The sequence below is a fragment of the Trachinotus anak genome, unplaced genomic scaffold (assembly GCF_046630095.1).
Source record: "Trachinotus anak isolate AG129_WGS33_773 ecotype Australia unplaced genomic scaffold, CSIRO_AGI_Tana_v1 ptg000008l, whole genome shotgun sequence".
Classification (NCBI taxonomy): domain Eukaryota; kingdom Metazoa; phylum Chordata; class Actinopteri; order Carangiformes; family Carangidae; genus Trachinotus; species Trachinotus anak.
In genome coordinates, this window is record NW_027273859.1 from 21660175 (window position 1) to 21687088 (window position 26914).

Genomic DNA, 26914 nt, shown 5'->3' on the forward strand with positions numbered 1-26914 from the left:
AGAGCCACAACAGAGCTTTTCCTGACTTGTTGAATGCTTCATAGCAAAAATATATAGTACCCCCCCCCACCCACCAACACCCCCACCCCGAGTCCAGCCTCACCAGCCTGTGAGGAGGGTTTGTCCCATTTCAGAAGAATTATTTGGTGAGATAAGAGAGAGGGGAGGGGTTTCTCATTTTTGTGTAAAACTTTGAAAAATACATGCACTGAAAAAAAAACAAACAAAAAAACACATAATTGATTTTAAATTCGATTAATCTGATGCTCCAGATTAATTGTTTGGTCATACATTATAAAATAGTGGAAAATGCCCCACCCAATTTCCCAGAGTTCAAGGTGATATCCTAAAGTCCCTTGTTTTGTTCAAACAGCTGTCCAAATCCTGACATTCAGTTTACAGTTGTGTAACAGAGAAAAACAGTAAGTCCTCACATTTAAGAAGGTGAAATCAGCATAATTTAATAATCAGCAATAATTTGGATTACTGCTTAAAAATAACTTATATCAACTATCAAAGTAGCTGCTGATTGATTTTCTGTGATTGATAAATCATTTTATCAACTATTTGTTCCAGCTTTATACCGTACACCATTCATTCTGTTTAAATGAATGTAAGTCATCTATGATTCATTTAATTTACACCTGAAAAGGTGTCGGTGTTCTGTGTTCTTCTGTTGTAATTCACAGGATCAGACGTCACCTGGGCCTTAATTTCAACATGTCTTGTCAAGTCTGCGGTTGCCCCAGAAGACTATTTCTACATATGACTTCCACCAACTATTTCTCAGAATACTGCAATACTGAGCGTCTTTAGTGTTAGTCACAATCCTGAACATCCAGGAATTAAACTCATGAAGTCATACATGGTAACCCCTGGCCGTAGCTAAGACTGTAGAAATAACTACTGGGGTCATGGCTCCAAGTTCCTGAATTGATTTATCATCATATAGTTACATATAGTTTACAGCTAAATGTTTTTTTCCATGCAGTAAGGTCTAAATGCTATTTCAAAACCTTCTCTACACTGGGAAAAAAAATCTGGTGGGCAAAATAATGAGCCCTATATTTTAGTTTATGTTGATGGATGGATGGATGAATAAAACCCCACAGCGTCTTAAGATTTTGCCTGCAGGATATAAATGCCCGCTAATAGGCAGCTAAAACCCTGTGTATCTCAATGTCTTCAATGGTCGCTGTGGCTTTGTCAGGAAGCACTAATCCGTTTGATCCTTTGCTGTTCTTATTTAATTGGGTATTATACAGTGTTGACCAGAAACTAACCAGCCCATCATGAATTCATGTCTTTTAGAAAATATTTCCTTCCAAAAAGAAGGAAAAATGTGAGATTTAAATAAAGCACTGTGGAATTTCACTGTAGGCTACACACCTGACTCAGTTTAGACCAGTTTGACATGAGAATACAACTGATGTAGACTGCATGTCACGTTAACCTGGGACGTTGCCAACTTTTTGTCATTTTCCATCATCTGAAAGGAATGTCATCTAAAAAAATGCTGACATCATTCTGGCTGGTTTGCATACTCAACACACATATCCTTATTAGTTCAGGACTGAGTGGCAGAGTCACTTACGTCTATTTTTAAATTCAGTGGAATTTAATCAATGATTTATAAATCAGTGATGTGAAAATAGACAAACACATCAATTGAATACATAAGCAGGCAAATCGATTTATGGACTAATCATTGCAGCTCTACAAAAATCCCTGTGGTGGTGTGATGGATGTTAGTTTGTTATGCCCAGCAAATAATTGTTATTCATAAGAGAGCAGTTCAGTTCGGTTCAGATCCTGCAGGAGGAAATTCTTGTTACAGCAAGGCAACATGGGCACAATGAAGACACAATAAGACAGGAAATTTCTCCCGGTTATTTTGAATATTTTAAACCTTTTTCCGGTGGGAGAGTTTGTTTTGGGTGGAGTGGTTTATTGATGAGATGCACTGAAGTTGCCGATGTGGTGTTCCTTAATTAACAGGAAATAGCAGACACTTTTGACAGGAATTGCCCCAAACTGTGCTATTCAGGTTGTATTAGCTCTATAGCCAGTTTCTTAAAATTAGACCTCATGTGTTTAAACCTAATTCAAATGTGCAGCTGTTCTCTTAAAGGAGATTAAAAAAGTATATTTTTGCACTGATAAAGTGTAATTTGATCATTTATATGGAATAGTTTGGAAAAATCATTTTAATGCTCTAATTGTGCAGTAAGGACACAGCTGACTTCAAAAGGTTGGCAGCCTATATAAACTGCAATGAAACCTAGCACATGGAGCTGCTAACTGACTCATAACCATTGCTTTAAATGAACAGTTTTAGTGTCTCACAGTCTATATGCTGTTTCATGGGCTTTTACACACTGTGCTTCCTAAATATTCCCAGAGAAAGCCCTATAAATATTCTAATCTTTTGGACATTTTAATTAACAATATTTAAGTATGTAGATTATCCACATAAATTATTGGATTCTGACTAAATTCACCTCTCTGTTTTCAGACTTTGGGAGTGACCATTCAAGCCTGAGGTTGAGGTTCAAGCCCTCAAGAGTAACAAAAAGTCCTTAACTGGATGTTTTCTTTTTTTATTTTATTTTTTATTTTTTACTATAGACTAATGAAACCAAAACGTTGTCCCAACTGAGCTTGTTTTTTTCACAAGGGGACCATTTCCATTTCCACAATGATGGTGTGCCCTTTACTCTAGTAGACACTGCCCCCTTGTGACTATTTCTGGACTTTTTTTTTCAGAGAGGAGGCTTATGAACTTCTTACTAGTAAAAATAATATTAACAACAAAAATCTAATGATGAAAGAACTTGGTCCAAATCATTAATGAGAAAAAAAAATCACATCTTTAAAGTGTGCACCTAATACTTAGCTTTTTTGTGTCTTATTGCTGCTAAAAAATGTTTACTGAAATTTAAGCAATGGCTTTTCATTCGATGTTAAATGTGACCTCCAATGTGCTATTGTGTTGCTGTATAATTATGTAAATTACGGAGGAGGCTGAAGCTCAGTAGGTAGGGCAGGTTGGGCATTAACCATAGGACTGGTGGTCTCGGGCTCCCCTTGACCATATGTTGAGGTTCCCTTGAGCAGGACACTGAACCACGTATTGCTCCAGATGTGTGTGTGGGAAAACGTGTCATGTTTTGGACAAAGGCCTCTACCAAATGAATGTAATATGCAGTGGTGGACCCTCAACCATCATATTCCCACAGGCCACTAGAGGTCTCTCCTCTCATGTTTGACTGGGTAATGTGTTGTAGCGAAGAGAATATTCAGTTTACACATTTCTCTTACCATGTTCTGATTATTGAATTAAATGTTTATATGAGTCTTCTCAACAGTCTCCATACGTGTCTGAAATGTGCAGAGGACATCCAGTTTACCTTCCTCTTCACTGTGTTCAGGAAGATTTTCTTTACAGCACAGCACATGAAATATTGAGGAGGAGTGTGGTCTCCAGGGAGCAGGAATTACTTCAGTATGCAGCTTGCATCACATTAGCAGACTTGTGATTTATACTGTTCTTCTAATCATGATGATATCACATAATTGCTTTGTCTGGGCCGAGTGTTTGCTCTCAACTAGATAATTCTTGCTCGTTTTTGTCCTGTTAATTTGTTCCATTTCAGATATAATGGCTTTTCCTGCCCTAAATAGGGTTTTATGTGCTGACTGTTGGAGAAGCTAGTAGGAGGAGTGAAAGTCAGATTAGTGTTGAATTTCTTCTAGATTCCTATGAGGATGACAGACTGCACAAAATGTACAGTAAAGTATAGACTAATTGAATCTAGGATGGCTCAAATGCTGTTCTGACACTTGACACAGATTAACATATGACAGGGTTTTTTATTCATCTGACATGTGCACATGCTTTCCTTTATCCACGCCTCTGTAACATCTGTAGTGAGGCCTACGTGCTTCAAAGAAACCAGTCTTTGACTTTGAACTGTGTTTGTACTTACTGTGTCATCCCCTTTCATTCATTATGGATTGTGCAAGGTATTATGTCAGAGGCTGTTGCATTTTGTGTTGCTTCAAACTTGATAATGCTGTGGAAAACTGCAGTTATACTACAACATTGGTTAGACATAGTCGGATTCTTTAATCTGTTGGAGTTGTTCAAAAGGGAAAATAGACGCAATTAAATTAAAAAATCTAATTTTATTTTTTCTACGGTATTATTATCGTTATATCTGATATACAACATCTGTAAATTCTGTCTCACTGCTACAGCTGAGCCATCTCTGCAGTAATTTACGATTTAACCCTGTAGATCTGAACATGAGTATTACATCACTGATAAGGATCCTCCAAGGGACAACGTGAGAGAGACTATCTGTTACTGTATGAATGATAATAGTGATCGCAGTGAAAACACCAGACCAAAAATTATCTCTGGAATCCAGATTTATATGTCCGATGTTCGGGAATACCGACTTTAAACGCAGAAAAAGTTCATTTCAACAGCCAGACCGCTTGAGCATCGACTCCATGGATGTATTATAAGAACCGACTCCCAGTCAGAATGAAAATAGCCTCCATGTGTTTGGTCATGTGACCACGCTACGTGCGCAAAACGACGTGCGTGACGTAGCGGTGTAGGCTTCGCTAGTTTCCTCAACCAAACACTCAACTGATATTGTGTGATAAAAACTGGAAGTCAGCCGGCGGACGAAGGGCTATTTATTCAGAAAAACACGCAGGAAAGGAGCGGCGCTGGTCGTTTTAAACAAACTCACTCGCTGCTGTGTTGAAACTTGTCTCATTAGCGAAGAAGACGGCGAAAAATTCCTGCTTGTAAACGCAGCGAAGGCTAGTTTTTTATTTTGCTGTGGCTGTCGAAAGGCGGGGAATACAAAGCGACGTGTGGTCAAAACCCATTAAATTTTGGACTCGTTGGAGCAAAAACGGGATTACTACGAAGCCAGTTCGTGTTGCTGTGACTGGTCAACGATAGTACATGGATTATCTGGTGAGTAAATGCATCGAAATGTCATTTCAACAGCAAAGACTGGTTCTAACGTTTGGTTTCTTGCCAGTTGGGCTCCTGATCAGACAATGATGCCACTCAGGTGTGTAACTATCAATAATGAAGAGTACCGGTTGTTGTTTTATGCTAATGTACCATCTGTAGCTTGTAGCTTTTGCCTGCCAGCCCAGTGGGAGCTAGGTGTAACTGGTTGACCCAAACCCCCGATCTGTTTACATGTGAAACAAGAACTAGCCAACTAGCTACACCCTTCAAGTACTGTTAGCTATGTAATGTGGCATGAAGCTGTTGTTTTTTCAGAAAACACTGTTTCTGCTGAGGATAAAGCTGCAATATGTATTGGATGAGGCCACTTGGAGTCAAAATGTCACTGGGCGTAAGACAATCTCAAACTGCACTGGTTTGAGATATTAGTCCCTTGCATATTTTTTTTAATACCTGTGACCAAAAGAATATTTACAGTTCAGACCAATGTACCTGCTTTGGCCTGGGAGATTATGGTTTTTGGGCCTTTGCCCACATTGTAGGGATGGGATTGGTGCTGCTGAAACAGTGCAACAATGGAGAGGAAGCTGTAACTGAAGGCTTTCCCTGGGAATTTATAAAGCCAGAGGAAAAAAAAGAATACACAGACATTGTGCTGTCATTTCACAAGGGGGGACAGAGTGACTGTGAAATGCAGAGGAACTTGCCCACCCAGTGTTATCAGCTTGTTTATAATGGGCCTCCCAAGATGTGGACCTAAAAGAAACTTTGAACTTTTGCTTCACTGTGACATTTCTTGAGTCAGGATATCAAAGTCCTATCCAGCAACTGGCACCAGAACAACTGTGCTATAATCAATACAAACTGATTAATATCTAGCCTTTCTGTGGCTTCTGGCCTTGGTGTGACACATTTTGTGGGGAACAAAAGGGGACCAGTTTGGCACATTCATGGTGCACATGAGTTATTCTGGAAACATAAATATCAAATGAAAGTTGTTGGTACCAAAGGTAAACACAAGGGGTATTGTTGTCAAAAAGAGCATACTCGTGACATGAAATGAATGAAATCAATTTCTCCCTAAGCTCTCTTTCTTCTCCGCTTGATATGCTGCAAGAACAGGACGGCCTTTATTCACTTCACTTAAGATAATTTGAGACCAATTGTGGCAAAGTGCAGTAAGGCACAATCTCAATATGTTTTAGTGAGATTTGAAATATGAACATACCTTAAGCATATTTAAGATTTGTGTACATATTTAGAGGGGAAAAAAACAGCTTACACGCTTGGAGGATTTAAGATTTTCTGTGACAAACAGCTTTCTGTGGAAAGCACAGCTGTAACTCTGTGGACTGTTGGAGCAAAGTGCTTGGCTGTCCTCAGAGGTCAGGCACTCAATAGGCGCAGGGCCTCCTTTCCTGCTGTGCAACACTGGAGACCTGGCACAAAACCCAGGTCAAAACTATGTTGCTTTCTCTTTCCCATAAATCAATAGACACTTCTCACTAAACCTTTAATGAAATATGCTAGTCTTATGTCCTCTTCATGCCTTTAGGTTAGGGTTTAGAAAATATTTGGCCTATAAGTGGAGTTGGGATGAACAGGAATGGAAGCACATAATTATTGCACATTGCTGGGTAATAATAGTGGTTTGACTTATGACTGTAGTACATGTGAAATCTGGCTCATGTTGGATTCTGTTTCAGCTGGGAGCTTTAGCATGAGGGACCGTACACTTGCCTGGTCAGCGTAGTGCACCGACAGAGGAATTTGGTGCTAGCTGTTGCTATGACACAGCCTTACCAAATTACAAGTGCACTGTGTGGCCAACTCTTGGATCCTAACTTGTTGCAGAATTCAGCAGACAGGACACAGTGAAAGTGTTGTGAGTGACATCACACAGAGAAAACCGAGCTGTGGCTGTATTGTTAAGATTGTTAACTCAAACAACAGCATGCAGAATTATTCTGAGGTTTTACTGTACCAAACACTTTTACGTTCTGTTATTGCCTGTCACATTGTTATGAGTGCACAATCTTATGTAAACTCACTTCACTGCATTATTTGCGTTCAGTTATGGCTGTTGGTAAATTCACAGACTGTAGCCTTTTTTTTTGTAAATCATACACAACATTTGGCTATGATATCCAGTTACTTATTTCTGCTACACACTAAATCCTCAGGTGCACTGACATTCAGGTTGTTTTTGTAGCTCTGCCCTTGACGAAGACAAACACAAAATTGTTTTTGTGGAATTTAAATTGTGCCAAAGAATTAGTGATAACAACCATCAGGGACTGACCTCAAACCATATGATAATAATGGGTGTGACTGATAAGAGAACAGAGCCTCATCTGCTAATAGGCTGGCCTGCGCCTCTACTAATCTGGCATATGTTCAGTATGAATAAACTGGAGGGAAAAAAATGTTTTTTTTGGGAAAAAAAGCTAAATGGTCATGTTTTTCAAGCTTCAGGAAGGAAGTGCTGCATAAAAAAGGCAGATTATTTGTCTAATTTTATTATCATCCATTGATTTCAATTCAACAGTTGCACTGAATATTTCATTTTATTTGAATTCAATGCATTTTGTTGCTGAACACTTGACATATTTCACCTTGAGTGGTGGAAATGTGTATTTGTGTCTGCATCATACTTAAATTAGAAAGATGTCAAAAACACTAATTCATGTAGTTTTCCATCTGCAGTTGTGAATGAATAACTAGTGACAGAGGAAATGCCTCCTGATAACTAAACCATTTTCTTTGCTAGATTATGCATAACGTAGCTACATAATGCTTAGACCAAAACTTTTAATTGCACTTTGGAAAAAGCAGACTTGCTGTTCACATGATGAGCAGGCTTATTATTACATTTTTTGGAGAGATGGTGAACATTTTAGATAACAGGTATACAGTAACTATCAACTGTGAAGGTATTTTTTCTCAGCTGTCATTACTATCAATAGATTTGTCAAGCCAAAATGTCTACCAAACACCTGTTTTCAGTTGGTTTGAAATGATTACCCATGCTGTCTGCCACCTGTTCACTCTTTAACCTCTTTATTTCTCTTTTGTGTAGTTGTATGTAGAGTGGAACAGCACACAAACTTTAATGTGGCCTGGTTTGGCTGATTGGATGTTGAAAGTGGCAGTGGATACTGGAAAGCTCTATTTTGATTCAAATCTGAGCAGGTATGATGCTTGTTAATAAACAAGTGTCATTTACCAATCTCCATCACATGAAAAACAAGCAGCATTATCAGGATTAATTGTGTCCAGAAATGTTATGAATATTTAAATAAAAATAATTATTTGTCTTCTCTCTGCAAGCTCCTATTTAGGCAGGATTAACATATTTTAGTAGATAAATATGTGAAGATATAATTAAAACATCTGTAACTCACACAGAATGCCAGTATTGGACATCATTTTTTTTAGAGCATTAAAATTACATTATGAAGAAGTAGTCTTCATAATTTTTTAAAAAATCATTATAAATTGGTACGTTTTAGTACTTAATGCCAGTAGTTTACAGAAATTAATAGCTCAGAGCATATTTGTTCCATCAGTGTTGCTGTTAAGAAATCTATGTATGTTACAATACAACATACAGTGTGCAACATTTTGGAATAATATTTAAAATAGTCATGCTGTTGTTTATCTAACCAGCACTAGGACCACACCCTTATGAAAATGAATTGTCTGTGTGTGTTTTTGGCCAACAACTGTATTTTAGTGCAGATCTCCTGTCCAAGGGCACATAGCAGGCTTTAGCAGATTGACATCTCACCACTGTAACACAGGAAGTAGAGCTGATGAGAAGTTCTTGGCAGCATATGAATGCAGCTTGTTAGCCTATGGGATACAAGGCTGGTGTTACTTTTCCTCTAAATTTTGTCCTCTATCTGACCGTGTTACACACATTGCTGATGCAGGCAGAGGTCACTGCCAAACTCTTTTCTAAGGCAAACAAAAATGACTTATTTTACAAAGATAAGAGCAGCAACACCACCACCATCTCACAAGATATGTTTACAAATATTAGGCTAATCATTTACTGGTTTTACTTTGAATGAATGTGGATTGATATTTAAGTTTGGTCAGTCAAACCTTCTTTTATTTAAAGTGCATAGCCTCCAGCTGTATGTGAAATACCTTTCTAAGGAGCAGAACAGCATTCCTGAACTTCTGTCCTTGATTTAAACCTAAAAGCAGTTTGTCAGCCAGGTGTTAGTGTATACTAGATAGCTCACTGCAGTGATTCCTTTGTGTCTGTGGAGAGTGCTAGTGAGTCAGCATCTTGGGCTGGAGCAAAATCAGTGTTGCTGTTGAAGATAAGGGAATATTTATGGGGTTTCATAATGCTTTGAGCATGATCAAGCATAGGCACTTGAGTTCCTCTATATTGACATCCACATAGGTTGATGGACCACTGCTCTAAAGAGGCATTAGGCATTAGAGACAACAGTTTTTGTATTTTTATTGCATTTTGTTTCCTTTACTTTCTCTCAGGACATAACCATAATCTCATTGTGTTGGGCCCTACAAAGTTTTTCCTCAATAGAAAAACAAATATGAAGGCCATGGATAAATGGAGGGATTTGTTGTCAGTGGTTTTTATTATGCTCTTATTTTATTTGAAGAGCTGTCAGATGGGTCCATAAAAGCCATAAACAAATGCAGTTTGATAATCGGAGTGACTCAAGTCTTTGAGAAAACACTGCCTTGCTGACCTACAGTCAGACTGAATGAGCTAACATAGAACTATTATCTGCTGCCTTGTTAAATGAGGTGTTGCACTACAAAAGAATATATACTTTTTTAGGGAAAGAAAGTTGATTTGTCACAAAAGTTATTTTCCTTGATTTCAACCAAGAAAGTCACAGTTATGTGATACATAACTACATTACTACAATACTACTAAGTGGAATTTGAACATGAATGAAGTTTGTGTGTAGGCAAAGTTAATATTTAATGTATTGCATGCAGTCTTTTGTTGTTTGCATTCTTCAAAAATTTTAGCAGTTAAGCAGTTTTAGCCTCATTGCATTACAGTTAAGTACTCTACAGTGGCTCGAAAAAGTGAGTCCTTTGGAATCACCTCACCACAAACAACAAACACAATCTATTTTAACTTATAACACACACATTATTGTATTGGTCTTGTCTATATTAAAAACATCATTCCAGCATTCACAGTGTAGGTTGGAAAAATGTGACCCCTTGGCTAATGGCATTAACAAAAGCTAATTGGAGTCAGGAGTTAGGAAACCTGGAGTCTAATGAGTTAGGATTGGAGGTGTGGGTTTGAGCCACTTTGAGATTGTGTTTTGAGCAAAAATCTGGACAAGTTGTTTGTGTGTTGACATCGGGGACAGTGTGTGACATCCTTGACTAGTAAAATATAGGATAAACAAAGATGCATGTGTTTGTCACTAGAACACTAAAATAAAACAATTACCAGTTAGTTTAATTGATGGCTATAGAATCAACTTTATTTGGTATTTAATATTTTTTGATGCACATCTATGGCTCATATGTTTTTATTGTAGTAAATAAACAGTGAATTCTTACTTTTTCCACAAGCACTGTGAATGTTTAATGGCTGTGTTCAATAAATACACAAAAAAATGTAACTGCACATTATATTCGTCTATACTTGACTGACATAGATGAAGATCAAATCAAATTTTAAGACCAGTCAATGCAGAAAACGAGGTCATTCCAAAGTTTTCACATACTTTTTCTTGCCACTTCATATTATAAGTACAATTTGTCAACAGGTGGTGGCAGCAACTATTACTAGACAGCTGAGCTGACCAAAATGAGCTGTTTGAACATGACTCACAGTTCTCCCTGAACAGGCAGACTTCTGACAAAGCATCCCACAACAGTGATTGAGATCCCCATGGCCACTGTAAGACTCAAGTGGTCGATCCCTTCATCCTCCTCCATGCATAGAGAGCAGTGGTTTTCATACTTCATGAAGCTTTGCGTACAGTATGGGAATAGTGTGTGGGTGTGTAATGGTGAGTAATCCAATTTGCAGTCTTATTCTGTATCCCTAGTTGTCACTGAGCCTTTAATCTCTGTGGAGAGAGAGAGATTCTCACAAACTAATCTCAAGCTTGTGTCTGTCCACTGATCCTCGTGGCAATAGTTTTGTCTTTCTGTGAATGAATACGTGGAGTAAACACAAGGCAACCTTCAGCACTGATCATCAAAACCCCGTCTGTTGAGCTCAGACTTGAAACAAAAATGGCTTGTGGATATGGACTACTGACAGTGAGACAGTAAAGAGCTGGACTCATGTTGTTGACCTGACACTGTTGTGCTCAGCTACTCCTGATCCTCCTCCATCCATTTACTTACTCCAGAGGCTTGGCTTGTTTGTTGCCGGGGGTTACGCTTGTTGCTGAGCACAATGTCGGAGCACATGCAGCTCTCCCTTGCCTTGTGCAGGATTGGGCTTTACACGGTAAGAAAATGCATACATGCTGCTGTCTGTCTGTTAGAGAACGTTAGGGATGTGGTGTGTTGTGTGTGTGGGATGGTTTAATCTTTTCTTGTTATGTTTGAAACAGATACTGACCAGGCAACAGTGGCTGGTATTTCACTGTTGCTTGGTCACTGAATGGAGGGTGTGCTCTGTTTTATTCAAGTGGGTGTCAACATAATATTAAGGTGGAGCAGGTGGATGTCAGTACTGTGATGTTAATTAAACCTACAGAGAACAAGCTGTCTTTGAGATACATTATGGTGTTGTTTTATTGCTGCTCCATCCAACTGGCTTGGTCAGTGGTTGTACTTCAGGCAGTCTTAAGCACAGTGCACTTATGAATGGATCCATGAATTTTATGCTGCAGAGATCAAAGAGGAAATATTGTTTAAGTTTTATTTTTCTTGTTGTTATTGTTATTGTTATTTGAGAGATTGATTTAATATTAATGTTAATTAACACTGTGATATTTAGCTGTTTAATAATTATCTGAAATGTACACTAACCTTCATTAGTTTATATTTTTGAGTAGAATGTAACTTTATGGCAAATTGCTGTCATCATGAGTTTTTGGCAGTTGTATTTTAACCACGGCTGGTGACATATTGTCAGGTTCCCTGTTATTCTCTGACTAGCTGGTGATGTTTTTTCAATGAACATCAACAGAGAGTGTTTTTTTGAAATAGGGGTGTTTAACATTAAGCCTTTGCTTGATTCACATGATGCACTTTTGATAGTTTATCACATTCATGACTCATCTTTTCAGCCATACAGGTATTGAATGAGTGGAAATACAGCAGATAGGTATTAGGTTTATTGGAACTGATTCTCCTATTCAAGTCTTCTATGGTGTTTTGAGGGTCATGTAGGCAGATGTATTCAACACTGTCCACAGCTACATGGTGAGCACAGACCAGAGCAGGATTGATCATGACACAAGATGGTTTAAGTTATGGTGGAAAAAAAATTCTCAAGATGTGTAAGATTTTTAAGGCTGATAATAATGCTGCTCCACTATTTTTAGTGGAGGTTTAACAAATTGTTGTGCCCATAACATCTACTGGACACGCCGCATTCCAGCTGTGGAATATGACACAGAAGGCTCAAGTGAATATTTTGAGGTTTGGGTAATATTAGAAATTAATGTAATTGTTAGTTGAAGCCCTAAGTGGCCTTGTAGCATGAATCATTTGTACATCCTAATTATGTTGTAGTTTAGTTAACTAGGTATGAGGTAAACAAGCAAGAACAAGAGTACAACATTTTGTGCATGTCATGCTGTGGTGTGTAACAGAATAAAGCCCCCAAGAATGTCCCCTATGATATAACAACAAATTAACATAAAATCTTAATTAAATAAAAAAAAAAAAAAAAAAGATAATCTTTAAACTCACTTGAAACGTTGAGATTAGTGCATTGCATGCATATGACAAGAAGGTGAAATCCCCCTTGGATGTTTTTAGTCAGTTTTCAGCCCTTCACTAAGATATACTGTGGGTTTAGTGAGTGCTTTAAATGGGAATCAATATAAGTATAAGGCTACCATGGAGAAGCTCAAAGGAAGTGATTGTTTTTATTGGCCTTTGGGCATTGAGATTCAAGCCCCTGCTGAGTCACCACAATATCCTATACAGCAGTGTGCAAAATCCAACCTCAACATGTGTGATGCCATGGGAGAGGAATGTTGTGATATATTTAAAGTGCTGTTACATGTATGCAATACAAATTTATAACCAACTTCTGTGCCTAAAACTTCAGCATTTAGTGATAGACATTCGATCTTATCAGTGTTAGTGATGCTGGGAAAACCAAGAAAAGGTTTTTTTCTTTGCAGTGGCCTAATTAACATTAATTACACGTGAATTAACATTATCAATCATTTTGCACCAGATTTACTTTATGCTTGGCTATTCAGGCATATTGTCTCTAGCTCTGTTCCAGCTCTGTATGAACAGCAATCTTGTTATGACTGGATATAACCTCCGGGTTTTTGACACTCCCATGACTCCCCCATGTTCCTGCTGATTGTTCTCTGTAAAGTCACCCACTCATACTGTACACACTGAAAATATCAAAAGAGAAAGCATGTTTAACCTTTACCAATACTACACTACTTCTTATCGGTCAATATAATTGCTGTGTGAGTAATGCCTATCAAACTGTAACAACATTTATTACTTACCACTTAATTGGAAGTTTGCCAGCTCTCTTGTATCATTCAGTTTAACCCCAGAATCCTACCACATTGCAGCAACCGACATGTTTGCACTTGCCATCTTTTCTTACCTTTCTAACTTCCTATCTGCTGAGAAGCAGACATTATGTTTTTTTTTTTAATGAAAATTACACTGTTGCTATGTTTCCAATATTCCAACATACCGACCCATTCCCCTTGCTACTGTTATAACTGTTGGCCCAGCAGGGTTTGCCGCAGGGTTTCATAGTGGACGCCCATCACCTCGCCTGAAACGAAGAGCCTGTCCTCTTAAGTCAGAAGAAATTATTAAATGGTAAAATGGGCTGCTCTGCGCTTTTCTAGTCTTTTCATTGGAAACCACACTCATACAGTGTTTTTTTCTACACGTATAGCACTGTTTTACTGATGAACACCCATGATACATCGGGGGAAATTTGGGGTTCAGTATCTTGCTTGAGGACACTTTGAAGTACTAGGAGTAAAACCACTGACTTTCCAATTAGTGGACGACCCGCTGTTCCTCCTGTCCAATCAGCCCCTGCCCAGAGTTAGTGCAGCATACTGCTAACGTCTGATATCTGATATTCGTTGATATATATGCTTCATTTAGAATATTTTCAGTGCTTTCTATCTTCCTGTCAAAACTAAGTGAAGTTTTGCCTTTTCTGATTCACTCAGCTACCTTGTGGCTACAGTGTCTAAATCACGTTTTTTCCTGCTGGCCCACTGTCAGTTCCTTGCTGTTCTCCGAACTGGTAGTGCGCTGATATGAACCTACTGCTAACTATGCATGACAACCTCACACAACCCCATGTCAAATAACCTGAACTATCACTTTAAGTTCAAATAAGTATTCCTTATAGAATATCCTTTATGCATACATTTCTAACACAAAATTTTACTTCAAAGCTGCATGTGGAGTTTGTTTAACTTCTTGGTAAGAGCAGGTGCTCCAGCATAATTGACTGTGTGCTACGGGTACAATAGCTGCTGCTCTTTGAACCTTGTCTTTGCAGGGTGCCTTAACCATGAAAGGTCTAAGTGATCGTATTAGGCACTTCGTGGTCACCTCATTATGTTATTAATGGAGTGGAAAATGGCTGCTCCACTGACTTGCTGGCTCCGACAAACCCCCAGGCCCAGACCACATCATTTAGAACAAGAGTCTCAAGGCTAGTTCACACTTAATTTGGAAAGAAACCTGACATAGTGTGCACACTGCGAATTACCTAAGTGAAGTTAAAATGCACACTGGAGCCCTACATAACTAAGTCAACATGATGCAGCATCACCTCTGTGCAGGACTGGTTGAACAAAAGGGAACTAGATTGAACTGTCGTCCATCCCTCCATCCATTTTCTATACCTCTTATCTGAACCGGGTTGCGGGGGGCTGGAGCCAATCCAAGGTGACATTTGGCGAGGGTGGGGTACATCCTGGACAGGTCGCCAGTCTATCACAGGGCTGACATACAGAGACAAACAGCCACTGAACTGTCAGCTCTAGAGAAATTCTTTTTATTGGACTAAGGTGAAAGTTGATCAGAAGCTGTAATTAATTTTTTTTTTTAATGTAACCTAAGAATCAGTAATATCATTTGGGATCCAAACACCACCTGATTAAACAACATGCAGTCCGGCATAATGCTTGTTTATTAGATACACCCAGCTAAAACTTATGCAGTCTAAAACAACAGTCCTGCAGTAAATCCTACCTTCATGAAGGTTATGATGTTAAGAGTTTTAGAGAGTTGTTGATTCAACTTGTGTGGCCATTGCGGAGGCTGCAGTTTGGGATGTATTGTATTGTACTGACAGGTGTATCCATTATTTTGTCCACCCCATTTTTGTAAATGAAGATACATGGCAGAAACACCTCAACATTTTTGCAATACTTAAATTTTTTTTTTTTAACTTTTGTGTTTTGTGCAGTTGCCACCACAGTGGTAACACCTGCATCCTGTTTACCATATAAAGTCAGTTTTGAGTTTATGAGTGATTCAGTTATTTTTGATTATATAACTTGGCATGTATTAACTAATAAACAATATGGACAAGTAATTAGATCAGCCAAAACAAAGTATTTCGAGTTAAAGCATCACTGCAGGAAAATAACTGCTATACAGATTACTGCTATGCGCTTGAACATTACTGTCCAAAAGAGAAAAGTCTGCTATACACTTTTTTTCAGAGTACCATTTTCTCCCTTAGTTTTACGTGGTACATTTATCATTCTCTTGCTGAAGGCTGTATTTGGCACCTGAGTAGTCAGAGAGTTGTGAGGGTGTTTTGTTCCTTCTTTTGGAACCGTTGTCTCCTGTGTGTCTGTGCTGTGTCACTACATAGGGCTTTCTGTTTTCCTGTTACCACTGGCCTGTGTTTGTCTTCACTCATCAGTGATTAGCCACCTCCTTCTGTGTTTTTCACACATATATTCGTTTGGGGTTGTGATTGTTATCATATCAGGTGTCCTTGCTCCTTTTACAATTTTAAATTGGTTTAAATCTATTTGACTTGGAGCTTGACTGGGGATTTTCATCTTTATTCAGTATTATAACAGAATAGTAAAAGTTCAACCCAGCTTGCAACTTAATAACAGGACAGTTCTTTTTAGCAGTGGTCTGCATGGTTTCAAATAGTTAACAGACAATCCAAATGGCTTCAAAGTTCAAATAGACCCCTTCTTGAGTGTAAAAGTGGGAAAGAAGAAATGATTGACCATGGTGCTCTCTGTGCTGTGATATTAAGTTTCTGATGTGACAGTTTCATTTGCAATACAATATGCATGCAAACTGTCAAAAACAAGGCTACACTTCACTTTCTATTAAAATGGCAAAGGGTTATCCAGTGTGCTACATCATTTTAAATAGGTGTGTGCCATCCAGGCTAGTTTTGTAAATTGCAATAACTTATAAAAATATAATTTAAGTTATGTTGGAAATGGGTTGAAATTTCAGTTATGTGATAAATAGACAGATAATGTATTAATATCACTTACATGTTGAAGTGTCCTTGAGCCAGAAAGTGAATCCTAACTGAATCCACTCCTGATGGATAGGCCAGTGCATTGCTGGCAGCTCCATGTGTGAATGTGAGCAAGAGGCAAATTGTAAAGCACTTTGTCTGTTAAGGCAGAAAAGCACTATGTATGTATGTATGTATGTATGTATGTATGTATGTATGTATGTATGTATGTATGTATGTATGTGTATGTGTATATGTGTGTGTATATATATATATATATATATATATATATGTGCATACATTTGCCATCATTATCAGTTAAGAACATACAAAATAGAGTTGTACTTTTATGATCTAATAATCTGTCGTATGCGCAATATTAGTGATTAGGGAGATAGCACCTCATCCGGGAGGAACTACATTGATGCCCCTGACACTAAGACATCCAAAGTGTCAATGAGCGAGACGCCTTGTACCAGCACAGCCTCTGTTGTGTGATTAATCTGAGCTTTACCCATTCTGTAAGAGAAGAAAGCGAAAAGGCAAATATCTGATTTGTGTGAACAATAACAGCATCACAAAAAACCCCTGAATTAACTCTTGTTTGTATATAATTTAAAGTAGAGACAACCTTCAGTGGTGCACTACTTTGTGAAATGTTTAAATTGGTGACACACATTTGTGTTTAAAGTCTAAATACACAACCTCTCATTGTCAGAGTAGTTTCAAAAAGAATTCTGCAGATCACATTTAGGAAGAAATTCCAATTGCATTTTTAGAGGAAAATCCCAACGTATATTTGATGTTTGAAAAAAAGGCTTCCTGTTTTCAGGAAGAGGTATTTTAGCTGACTTATCTTGAGTTATCTCAGACATTGGCTCTAATCCACTTATCTTGTTAACACTTTATCTCACTGATTTTAACATGAACCTAGAAAACCTAGATCTGAAAATGAATATGATGTTTTTATTTTTTTTTTCAGAATTGTGTTAACTATATGTTATTCATCAAGTATAGCATAAAGTACGACAATGGCTTTGCTAAAATATTAACATGGAATAGGTTTTGTATTTATTTTTCACTTATTTCAAATTGTCCTAAAGTTTCTCTGAGCTTAGTTAGACCTTTGGAATTCAGTGCGATAATGGGTTTAAGTTATTTTTTAATCCCTTAAAACTCATTAATCTCAAAGAGTTATTGTTTTTGTAATGTCCTTTATGTCATAGAAACATTTTTGAAAAGTAAATATATTCTTTTTCTCACAGTGTGTAAGCACCATACATTTCTAACCTGCTTCCGTCCTTTTGAAAGGCAGGATGGGAGCAGCCATTGCCCCATCCTGGGCCGTGAATATCCCACACTTGAAAATAACCACAGGGCCAGTTGGGATGAGCATTGAGGGATCACCTAGGGTCACCCACCCACTATCGAGTACTGTTTCCTAAAACCTGGCAGCCGGTCCTTACCGGTTTGTTTTGTTGCTTCAAGGACATTTTGGGAAGGAATTTGGCTCTGGTTGTTTGGGAAACAATAAAGAATAACTTCCTGTTGGAGATGTATTGGCTGACAGAGCAGGGCGATACCACCTTAGGCCTTTGTGTATGTATATTAGGAACTTGGAGCAGATTTTTTTAGGACCACATCCTTTTTGTTGCTTGTGTTATGCAGTAGTCTTGCCATCAAGTTGTACTACAGTTGTAGTTTTGTGGACTGTAGTTCCTGTAGTTCCTATTCAGTGAAGCTGCACCCACATTTTAGCAGTCAGAATATCAATTTGATTTTCGAACCCAGGGAAGCACTGAACACAAAATGAACAAAAGAAACAAATTCTGATATAGAGGTCGAGTGATGGGCAAGCAAACAGTGTCAGCTAGTCATGGAAGCAGGATAGAAGCATGGATAATTAGGTGTGTCCAAAACAAGCATGTTTAAGTTGCTGAAATAAATATTATAAAATAACTGACACCTCTTCTGGTTGAGTTCTGTCTCTTTGGGCACATGTAAACTGAGGAGCTGTTAATTAGGAATGAAAACTTCGTATTATCAACCAGAGAAATTACACATAACACAACACAGCTTCTGGCGGTAGGATGTGGTTTATTTAGTTCTGGTGGCAAAACTGGCATAATGGCATAAAAAATGTGATTGTTTAGATGCACCCAGGCTTAATGGTAGCCAAAATCTAATCTTGCTAATACTCTGTCTAATGCATAACTTACTTATAAGTCCAGTTTACTTTCTTTTTGTTACAGTTTGTAATTCAACAGTGAGTAAAACAGAACATTGACAATGCATGTAAATCTTTCATACTTATGTTTAAAGTCCCGAAGCTATGAACATGGCACTGTAGCTATAACAACACTGGGATGATTTGAAAACACATTACCCTTTGGGATCAACATTTTATCCTGAACATCTAAAAAATAATTGATGATTTTATGCTAGTGAACCGCTTTGTTATGGTCTGTTAAACCAGACAGAAATAAAAACAAGAAATATATATTACCTTTGTATCAATAAAAAGCTTAAAAAATGTACATATTTTATGTTGTAGGATAAAAAGTGAAAATGTCCTGAATTTGGGTTAACCACAGACTTTATTACTTTATATTACTGTATTTTCAGAGGCCTCTCTTATATTGCCCTTGAATCTGAGATCTCTCCCTGTAGGCTTTTGTTGTGAGACGCCTTTAAGCGTCTTTTTGTTATACAATAGTCTTTGTCCCAATGACACAACAGGGACCTGTCTTCACACCAAGCTTTGGCCTGAAGCACATATTGTAATATGCTTATCCACAAGACATTGAAATACATGAGTGGGCTGCAAATTCCTTTGGTAATCCAAGCCAAAGGGGCCTCTTTCTTTCTACTATCTCTCTTTTTTGGCTACCAGTAATTGTTAGTCCCCAAACCAAGTGAATTCAGATTTTTCTAAATGCCGACTGAGACTACGTCTGCACAAGCAACAGGAACTGGTCCTTTTGTCCCTGTTCCCCTCACAAATTCTTTTCATAATCATTCTTCTATTCATTTAAAGTTTTGAAAAATATCTGATGAAGTGGTAATTGAAATAATTATTAGCTGCACTAATTGTAATACTGTAGTCTACAAGTGTAAGTGGTGTAAAGATCTTGATCCAGCTGAACAGCAATTCAATATTAATGCATTTGGTTTAATTGTCATAAAGTATGTCAGTGTTACATCAGCTTGTCCTACTTCTATGCATGAGCTTAACTTTGGAAGTGGCAGTTGTTTATTTGCCACAAATCGAACATTGAAATCTTTTTCGTATCCTTCTGAAAAGTAATTAGCTTAAAAAACACAATGGGTGATTATCCCTGCCATTTTAATGTTTCTCAGCCATGAAAATCATTTGTAGCTGTAGGCTTAAAGACAGTAAACGAATCATACTCCCCTGTCTCTTGATAAGTGCTGGTGTCCATGTTTGTGATTATCAGTCTTCAAAGTAGCAGAAGGTTTCAGTTGAATATGATTAAATGTTGGAAAATACATGTTTTGTCTGTTTGTTTTTGATTGTTATTTAATCTAACTACTTGTAGCTGGCAGATGTGAACCAAAATTCTGTCATCATAGCTGTTTTCTAAAGGGATGTTTGGTGTACTGCACATTTTTATCTTGGAACTTTTCCACAGAAACGGATATTGATTCAACGTGAGAAAGTTTTTCCAGTGCTTGGGGTCAGGTTCCAGTGAATACTGCAGGATGAATACTTGTCATTTGTGTTTGTAGCTGCAGTTGTTAGTATTTTTTGTGACATCAAGAGCCGTTGAGGGAAAATGTATTTCATTTAGATAACTTTGTTTCATTTATCTTGTTTCCATTAAAATAGTTGGAGCTTTGTATTTAAAAGATTCTGTCAGACATTTTTTTTTTTTTTAATCAAATCACAGCTGTCCAACTTTTTATGATCTTGAAATGCATTATGTAAGAGTAACTATCTTAGGTTAAACAGCTGAAATGATAGTGACTTATCTAACTGATATGCCAAAGGTTTCATGCTCAGTCTTAGAATCTGAACTCCATTCAGATAAAACCTTACAGTTAGTTATCATACAGCTCACAATTTCTTGGTTCAAGTGAATTATATAAGTTAAAAACTGCAGTCTTTAAAACATACCTTAATCTATAGATTAGAGATTCAGTTCATTGTGCTATGCCTGTCACCAAGTATGACAGTTTCTCACAAAAGTCTATTTAAGGTCTTGTATTCAGTGTAAATAGGAAAAGGAAAATAAAAGAAAAAAGATTTGATAAAAGGTTAGTTCATTGTGGTTTTGTAAAGCCCGTTTTGCATTAATTTGCAATCCAGCCAACCTCCAGTTCACTGAGGGTCAAGTCAGAATAATATTTAAAGAACTTGATTGAATTGTACCATTTAGAAAGGAATTCAATATGAACAAAAACAGTGAATGTTCTTTCTGTTTACTTCCTATATTTGGAATATCTGTAAACCTCTGCACATGCTCACCTACTTGAGTTAAGTCACAGATCCCTTTGGAAGACGCTTCACATCTCTTTCATTTTGAGTGTTTAATGTCTATTGGTCCATTGGCAGATCTGATCCATGGGGTAAAATTGTATTTGGGAAATGGAATGAAGCCCTATGAACAACCTACACTAATTTGTCATAAGTTAAAAAACAACAAAATTCTATGGATGTGTGTCTTCAGGATAGGTTAACCCCTCTTGTAGGCCTCCTGGGAAAACAGCTGCTGCTTAGCGCAACTAAGCAACTGAGCAACTAGAATGAATCAAAATTTACCTGTGATAACTACAAAAATGCAAAGGACACTTGGAGTGCACATATGCTTTAAGTGTTTCTGTGAAACTGTGATACTCGGAACACAGGAAGAGTTGCAGTAATATGAAGCTACATGAAATGGTTTGTTTGGAAAATTATATCTACAAATGATACCTACTCAATAGCACTCATTCTAATAGAGGCTTCAGGTGAATATTGCCAGGCACAATTCTCCACCTAATGTTTCACAGTGCCTATCAGCAATGCAGTCAGTGCAATCTCTGAGGGCCTCCTAATTATGATATGGGTGCAAACCATGCTCCAGTTACTATTTCTGACAGCTCTATTTTGCAGCTGCATAAAGTAGGCATCCCCCCTTGTTCAGCACAAGTAATTAAATAAGTCACTGTGATGCCACAAGAACATAATCAGGTCACATAAACTTTTTAAACAATGTTTTTTCATAGGTTTGTGAATTCCATAACTGTTGAGAAGGAGCTTCTGAATCTCTTAACTGTCTGTCCAATAAGATGAAAATAATAAACAATGTTATGTTACCACACATATACTGTGCCCACTGAGGCCCATTCCACCCCCACATGTAATCCTCTTTGATATGAGTGATCAGAGAAAGATTCAATCCCATATAAAGAGGTTTCCTTTTCCAATTTTTTCAATGAGAGCAGATATTTTTGTCCTTATGTGGAGGAAGTGTGACAAAAAGTGATGTGGGCATTGTAGATATTTCTATGGACATTCCCAGATGCATACACCCACATTAAACCATTTTGTAAACTATAAGTATCTTTCTTAATGTATTTGTAATTCAGAGGTAAAGGTAAAATCTGTACTGACAGTATTTTCACTCTGTCTACATGCTGCAGACTCAATCTTAAATGCTTGTTTATTGTCTGAGTGGCTAGGATTGATGCTTAAATGTGCTTCTACTGCTGAGCATCAAAAACTGTCAACTACTGAAAATTACTCGTAGTGTATATATTTATTGATTTAAATAATAGATTTGTTAGTTTGTGAGGCAAAGTTGTTGTAGGGCAGTGTTTTTAGAAAACATTTAAAAATTAAGATATTTGTTCTTTTTTCAGATGGGAAAAAAAGGCTTTTGTAGGAAAACATAACAACTCCTTAAAGTAAAGTATCAACAGAACTAGTGTTCCAAAATTGATAATGAGACTTCGGTATTAAATAAGCAATAGTCTCAAAAAAATGTGAAACAATACCTAGCAACACCGCTGCTTAGAATACATAACAGTCATGTTATTTCATTGTTCAGTATTCTCATATGTATAGGTCGGTATAATTTGAAAGATGTACATTTTAAGACTAGATTTTTGTTCACCTTTCAACTATTTCTCTTTGTATCTCCCTCACTTGACATGAACTTTTTTTTTTTCCTACAGTACGTGCCTCTTTCAAAAAGAAACAGCCGTTTAAGAAAAGAAAAAATAGAGCATGTTGGATTAATAAAATGTAGCACAGTGTGAGCTCTGTAGATCATAATGAGACAGCACGTTTTCACTTGGCCATTGTGTACTTAATCTTTGTTTTCACTATGTGGAAACGTTAAAGCAACTCTGCTGGAAGTCAGAGGATGAAAATTTCTGTAGAATGACTCAAACTCCTGTGGAGGCACCGCTCCTGTATAACGGATGAAGCTGTATGAGCGAATCACAACAGGCCAACTGAGCTCTAATCAGCAGTCTTTTTCCATAATCTCTTATGGCTTGTAAAATAACACTTACAGTTACAACATTGCTGAATCAGGATCAGTTCTAAGGTCACATGGGGATCTAAATCTTCCAAACTGGTTCTATCCATGATCAACTTCTTGAACTTCTTTACATACTTAAGATATGCTTCACAGCATTGTAATTGAAGTGGGGAACTGGCTGTGTCAGGACATGCTTCCTATCTTTGAGTGAGCTGCTGATTTGAAGAAAGACTGATGGCGCCCTCTGTTGTTACTGAACCAACACTGTTGTTGCTGATAGAAACAATCATGAGAGCTCCGCCTTAGTATGTGGTTTTACTCATCTTTGTCATGTATCTTCTAATTGAGATGCTTCTAGATTGTTGTTTAAAGGACACTGGATACTTGTTCTGAGGACTCATTCAACAAAAACTTCAGTTCTAGCTGCCTTTCCCTTTAAATTTAACACAGGAATTTAGTGGTGTTTTTTTAATACAGGGCACACACAAATATTGGCACTACCACATGACAAAGGACTTAATCTTTGTTGCAACTAGTCCACTTTTACAAAGCAGTAAGACAGACAAGTCAGAATTAATTATGAGCGGTGTTTGACAATTATTTTTCAAAGTTAAGACATCTGGCAGTCATCGTTTTTCTGTGTTAGTTTTCAGAGGACCACAAGGACCACAAGGCAATTATGAGCTAAAAGAGTTAAAGTGGTTTATAGCCATATTACTGCTGCTTTTGAGACAAATGGATCAAAGTTTTTCCTTATTGCAACAAGGTGGTTTACGAAGTTAACACAGCATTTTAATGTAAGATATAACAACACAAAAACAACTAATGAAGGCTAACTGCAACAACACAGCTTTAAAACATCAGAAACAGTTACTTAAAAACAAGTCCATATAAGTGTATCTTGAAGTGATTAAAAGGGATGCTATGCTGTTTTCTGTGAGAAAAATACAGAACAGTCTTCTCACAGAGGAAGAGAGGTTGCAGCTCACCTCGCTGGAATTCAAGATGTGTTCAGATTCACATTGAAAGGTGTGTAAACTCTGAGTTATACACATATACAGTTACCATGAATGTTTATCAATTGTGAAGTAGAGATAGGAAAAGAGCCTAAAGCTAGTAGAACGCTTGCTGTGTCAAGGGTGATTAACTCCACAACTAATACGCATGATGTAAGAAGCACAAAACTTGCACCTTTAAAGTTTACATGGAAAATTACTGGCCAGATAAGTCATTTTCCACCTTTCTACATTGAGATCTTGTTTGGAGAAAAAAAGATGCTTTAATTCCATAATAACTTTCATATCTTGTATTGGCATCCATCTTTTGCGCTTGTGTCATTTAACTCCATAATTGTTCTTCATAATTATGTTGTGAGAAAGAAATCAGACCTAAGTGAGGACTCGCTGTCCTCATCTGTTCAAATACTTATTATTCTCATGGTATTCCTTTTTTCTAGAATGATAATTCCCCCTTAAATGTAACTGGAGAAATTCAGCAGTGTCTTTATGTCTTACCTGTCTTTCAAAATGAATGTATCTACTGTTCACAGAGCTCCTTTGGTATGTAGTTTAGCAAAGATTGTACATTTGGTTTCTAAATCCCCTCATCTGTCAAAATGTTTGAAATTGCTCTTCTTGAAGAATAGTCTAATATCCCGACAGACACATCTTAGGACACGAATGACAGCAGATGATGAATGCAGACTGGAGAGTGGACTTCAATTCACTGTCCAACTAATTGTTGTTTTCATCACTATTTAATCTATCAAGTTTTGGATCAATCATTTAGTCTGAAATGAAAAACCAACACAAATGCCCAGCTCAATTTATCAGAGCAAAAGTGAAAATCTTCAGACTGCCGAGAAAAACAGGAAATGCCCACACATGAGATGCTGGATCCAACATGTGTAATGCAACCTGGGCTTGTGTAGTTGAAAATCTCAATGGTTTGCTTATTTGTACAGTAGGGAAGCCTAACAGTTGTTTTTAAAGTATGTAAAAATAAGGATCATTTTCATTATGAACTGATACAGATAATAAAAAATTAAATTCCATTTGTAAGTTTGTGGTTCCAGTTTCACTCCATTAAATTCACTCTTGTGTCCTCTGGGTGGAGCCATGCAGTCACTGATCAACTCATCGGCTCAGCTGCAAAATTGCTACAGAGGTTTGTTTAAAAAAAAAAAGAAAAAAAAAATCATCTGAAATAGTCACTCATTTTTTAGTGACTAGTGTGTCAAATACATGACTTTAATACACTGCACTTTACCTTGGTGACTAACAACACACAGCCCTGAATTCAGCTTTGTGAGAATGGACTTTTAAATGTCTTATTGGTATTAGATCAACATAGGCCATTGAATACAAGGCTTAATACATACAATGCAAAGCAATACAATATGCTATGTGCTATATGTGTTCAAGTGGTCAATTGAGGTTTCCAGTAAAGGAAATTCCTTAAATGTTTTGATAAATATTTTACATCACATACTTAATGTGGTTTGTTTTAAGAGCCATTAACTGTCATGGTCATAAGAGGATCTGGGTGGTTAAGGGCAAACTGAAAGTGTTTTTTTTTTTTTTTTTTTTTTTGCGGGAGTTGAGGCAATATGTAATGGAATACAAAGCTACGTTTGTCTGATGAAAAATCACTGTCTTTTGTTTTAGCTTTTTTTATTGTTTGCAGTTTTCACTCTTTTACAACTAACATGACAGGAACCAAAAACACATAAAATGTTTTAAAACCCTCTGCGTCATTGATAATAACATACTGGAGGGATTTGCCCCTGACTCTATTTAAACCATTAACCTGTGGGTATTTTGTTGTGCCCTTTCTTCTCCTGTCCTTGATACCTCTCATAAACTCAATTGCCTTCGCCATATTTACTTTACACGGGGATTTCACAAAGGTGAGTACTTCAAGAAAGACATGACAATACCTTGATAATAACTTTTTTTTTTCTCTGAATAACACTTTCAAGGCTCAACTTGAATTTAAGATTACTTAGGCTCTGCAGTCTGAAATCCATTAAAAATTAGAAAGACCTTGAATCTCCTGTGCCTTTTCATGGCAGGTTAACATCAGGTGCTTTCTTTCAAGCTAGTTTCTCTAGATCTCTGTAGTACTTCCTGACATGCAAATATTTTCCCAGTCCCCTACCATACACATTGATCCACAATAGATAGGCTAGATTCTCTCCCTGTGGAGAGGCAGGCCTCAGGAAGGACTTAGGCTACCGCTGAATCAGGTTGCACTGTACAGTGTCATAGGTATGCCTGTGATGGATCATGGCACAGTTGGCCTCTTGTCTGTTCTTTCCTGTCTCTGACTAAGTAAACGTTTCCCTCTGTGCTCAGTCGTTTATGAAAGCTCCTTTGCGCAATACTGCCATATGCACATCTGTCCATCAGCCTTGGCTCTCTCTCTCTCGCTCTCTCTCTCTCTCTGTATGTGTGTGTGTGCCTGTCTCCTGTTTGCCTGGTGTCCATCTCCTCTTTTAGTACAGTATGATTTTGTTAGTCATGTGCAGTCCTTGTCTTATGGTCTTTCTGGATCACAGCAGGCTCAGCTCAGTCTCACATGGTGTTTATCTTCTCTGTAATTATTTATTTTGTCATTTACCATCATTGTTTGCATAATGATGTTATAATGGGTAACACTGACATTGATTAACTGTGGCAGCTCTTGCGTATTTTTTTATTTGCCACTCTTTCTGTTCTATGGTACTAGAATCACAATTTAGCTCGGTGTGTTCATCAGATC

At 37.4% G+C, this 26914-nt stretch overlaps 1 protein-coding gene across 1 annotated transcript in view; it reads left to right on the forward strand.

Moving 5' to 3' along the window:
* The first annotated feature begins 4600 nt into the window (after positions 1 to 4600).
* LOC139624393 (ADP-ribosylation factor-like protein 15) overlaps positions 4601 to 26914 on the forward strand; it is a 100906-nt gene continuing 78592 nt past the window's right edge. Inside the window, exon 1 of the mRNA XM_071483476.1 lies at positions 4601 to 4999. Coding sequence (XP_071339577.1) covers positions 4988 to 4999 — 12 coding nt within the window. The 5' untranslated portion in view covers positions 4601 to 4987. The remainder of the gene's footprint in view (positions 5000 to 26914) is intronic.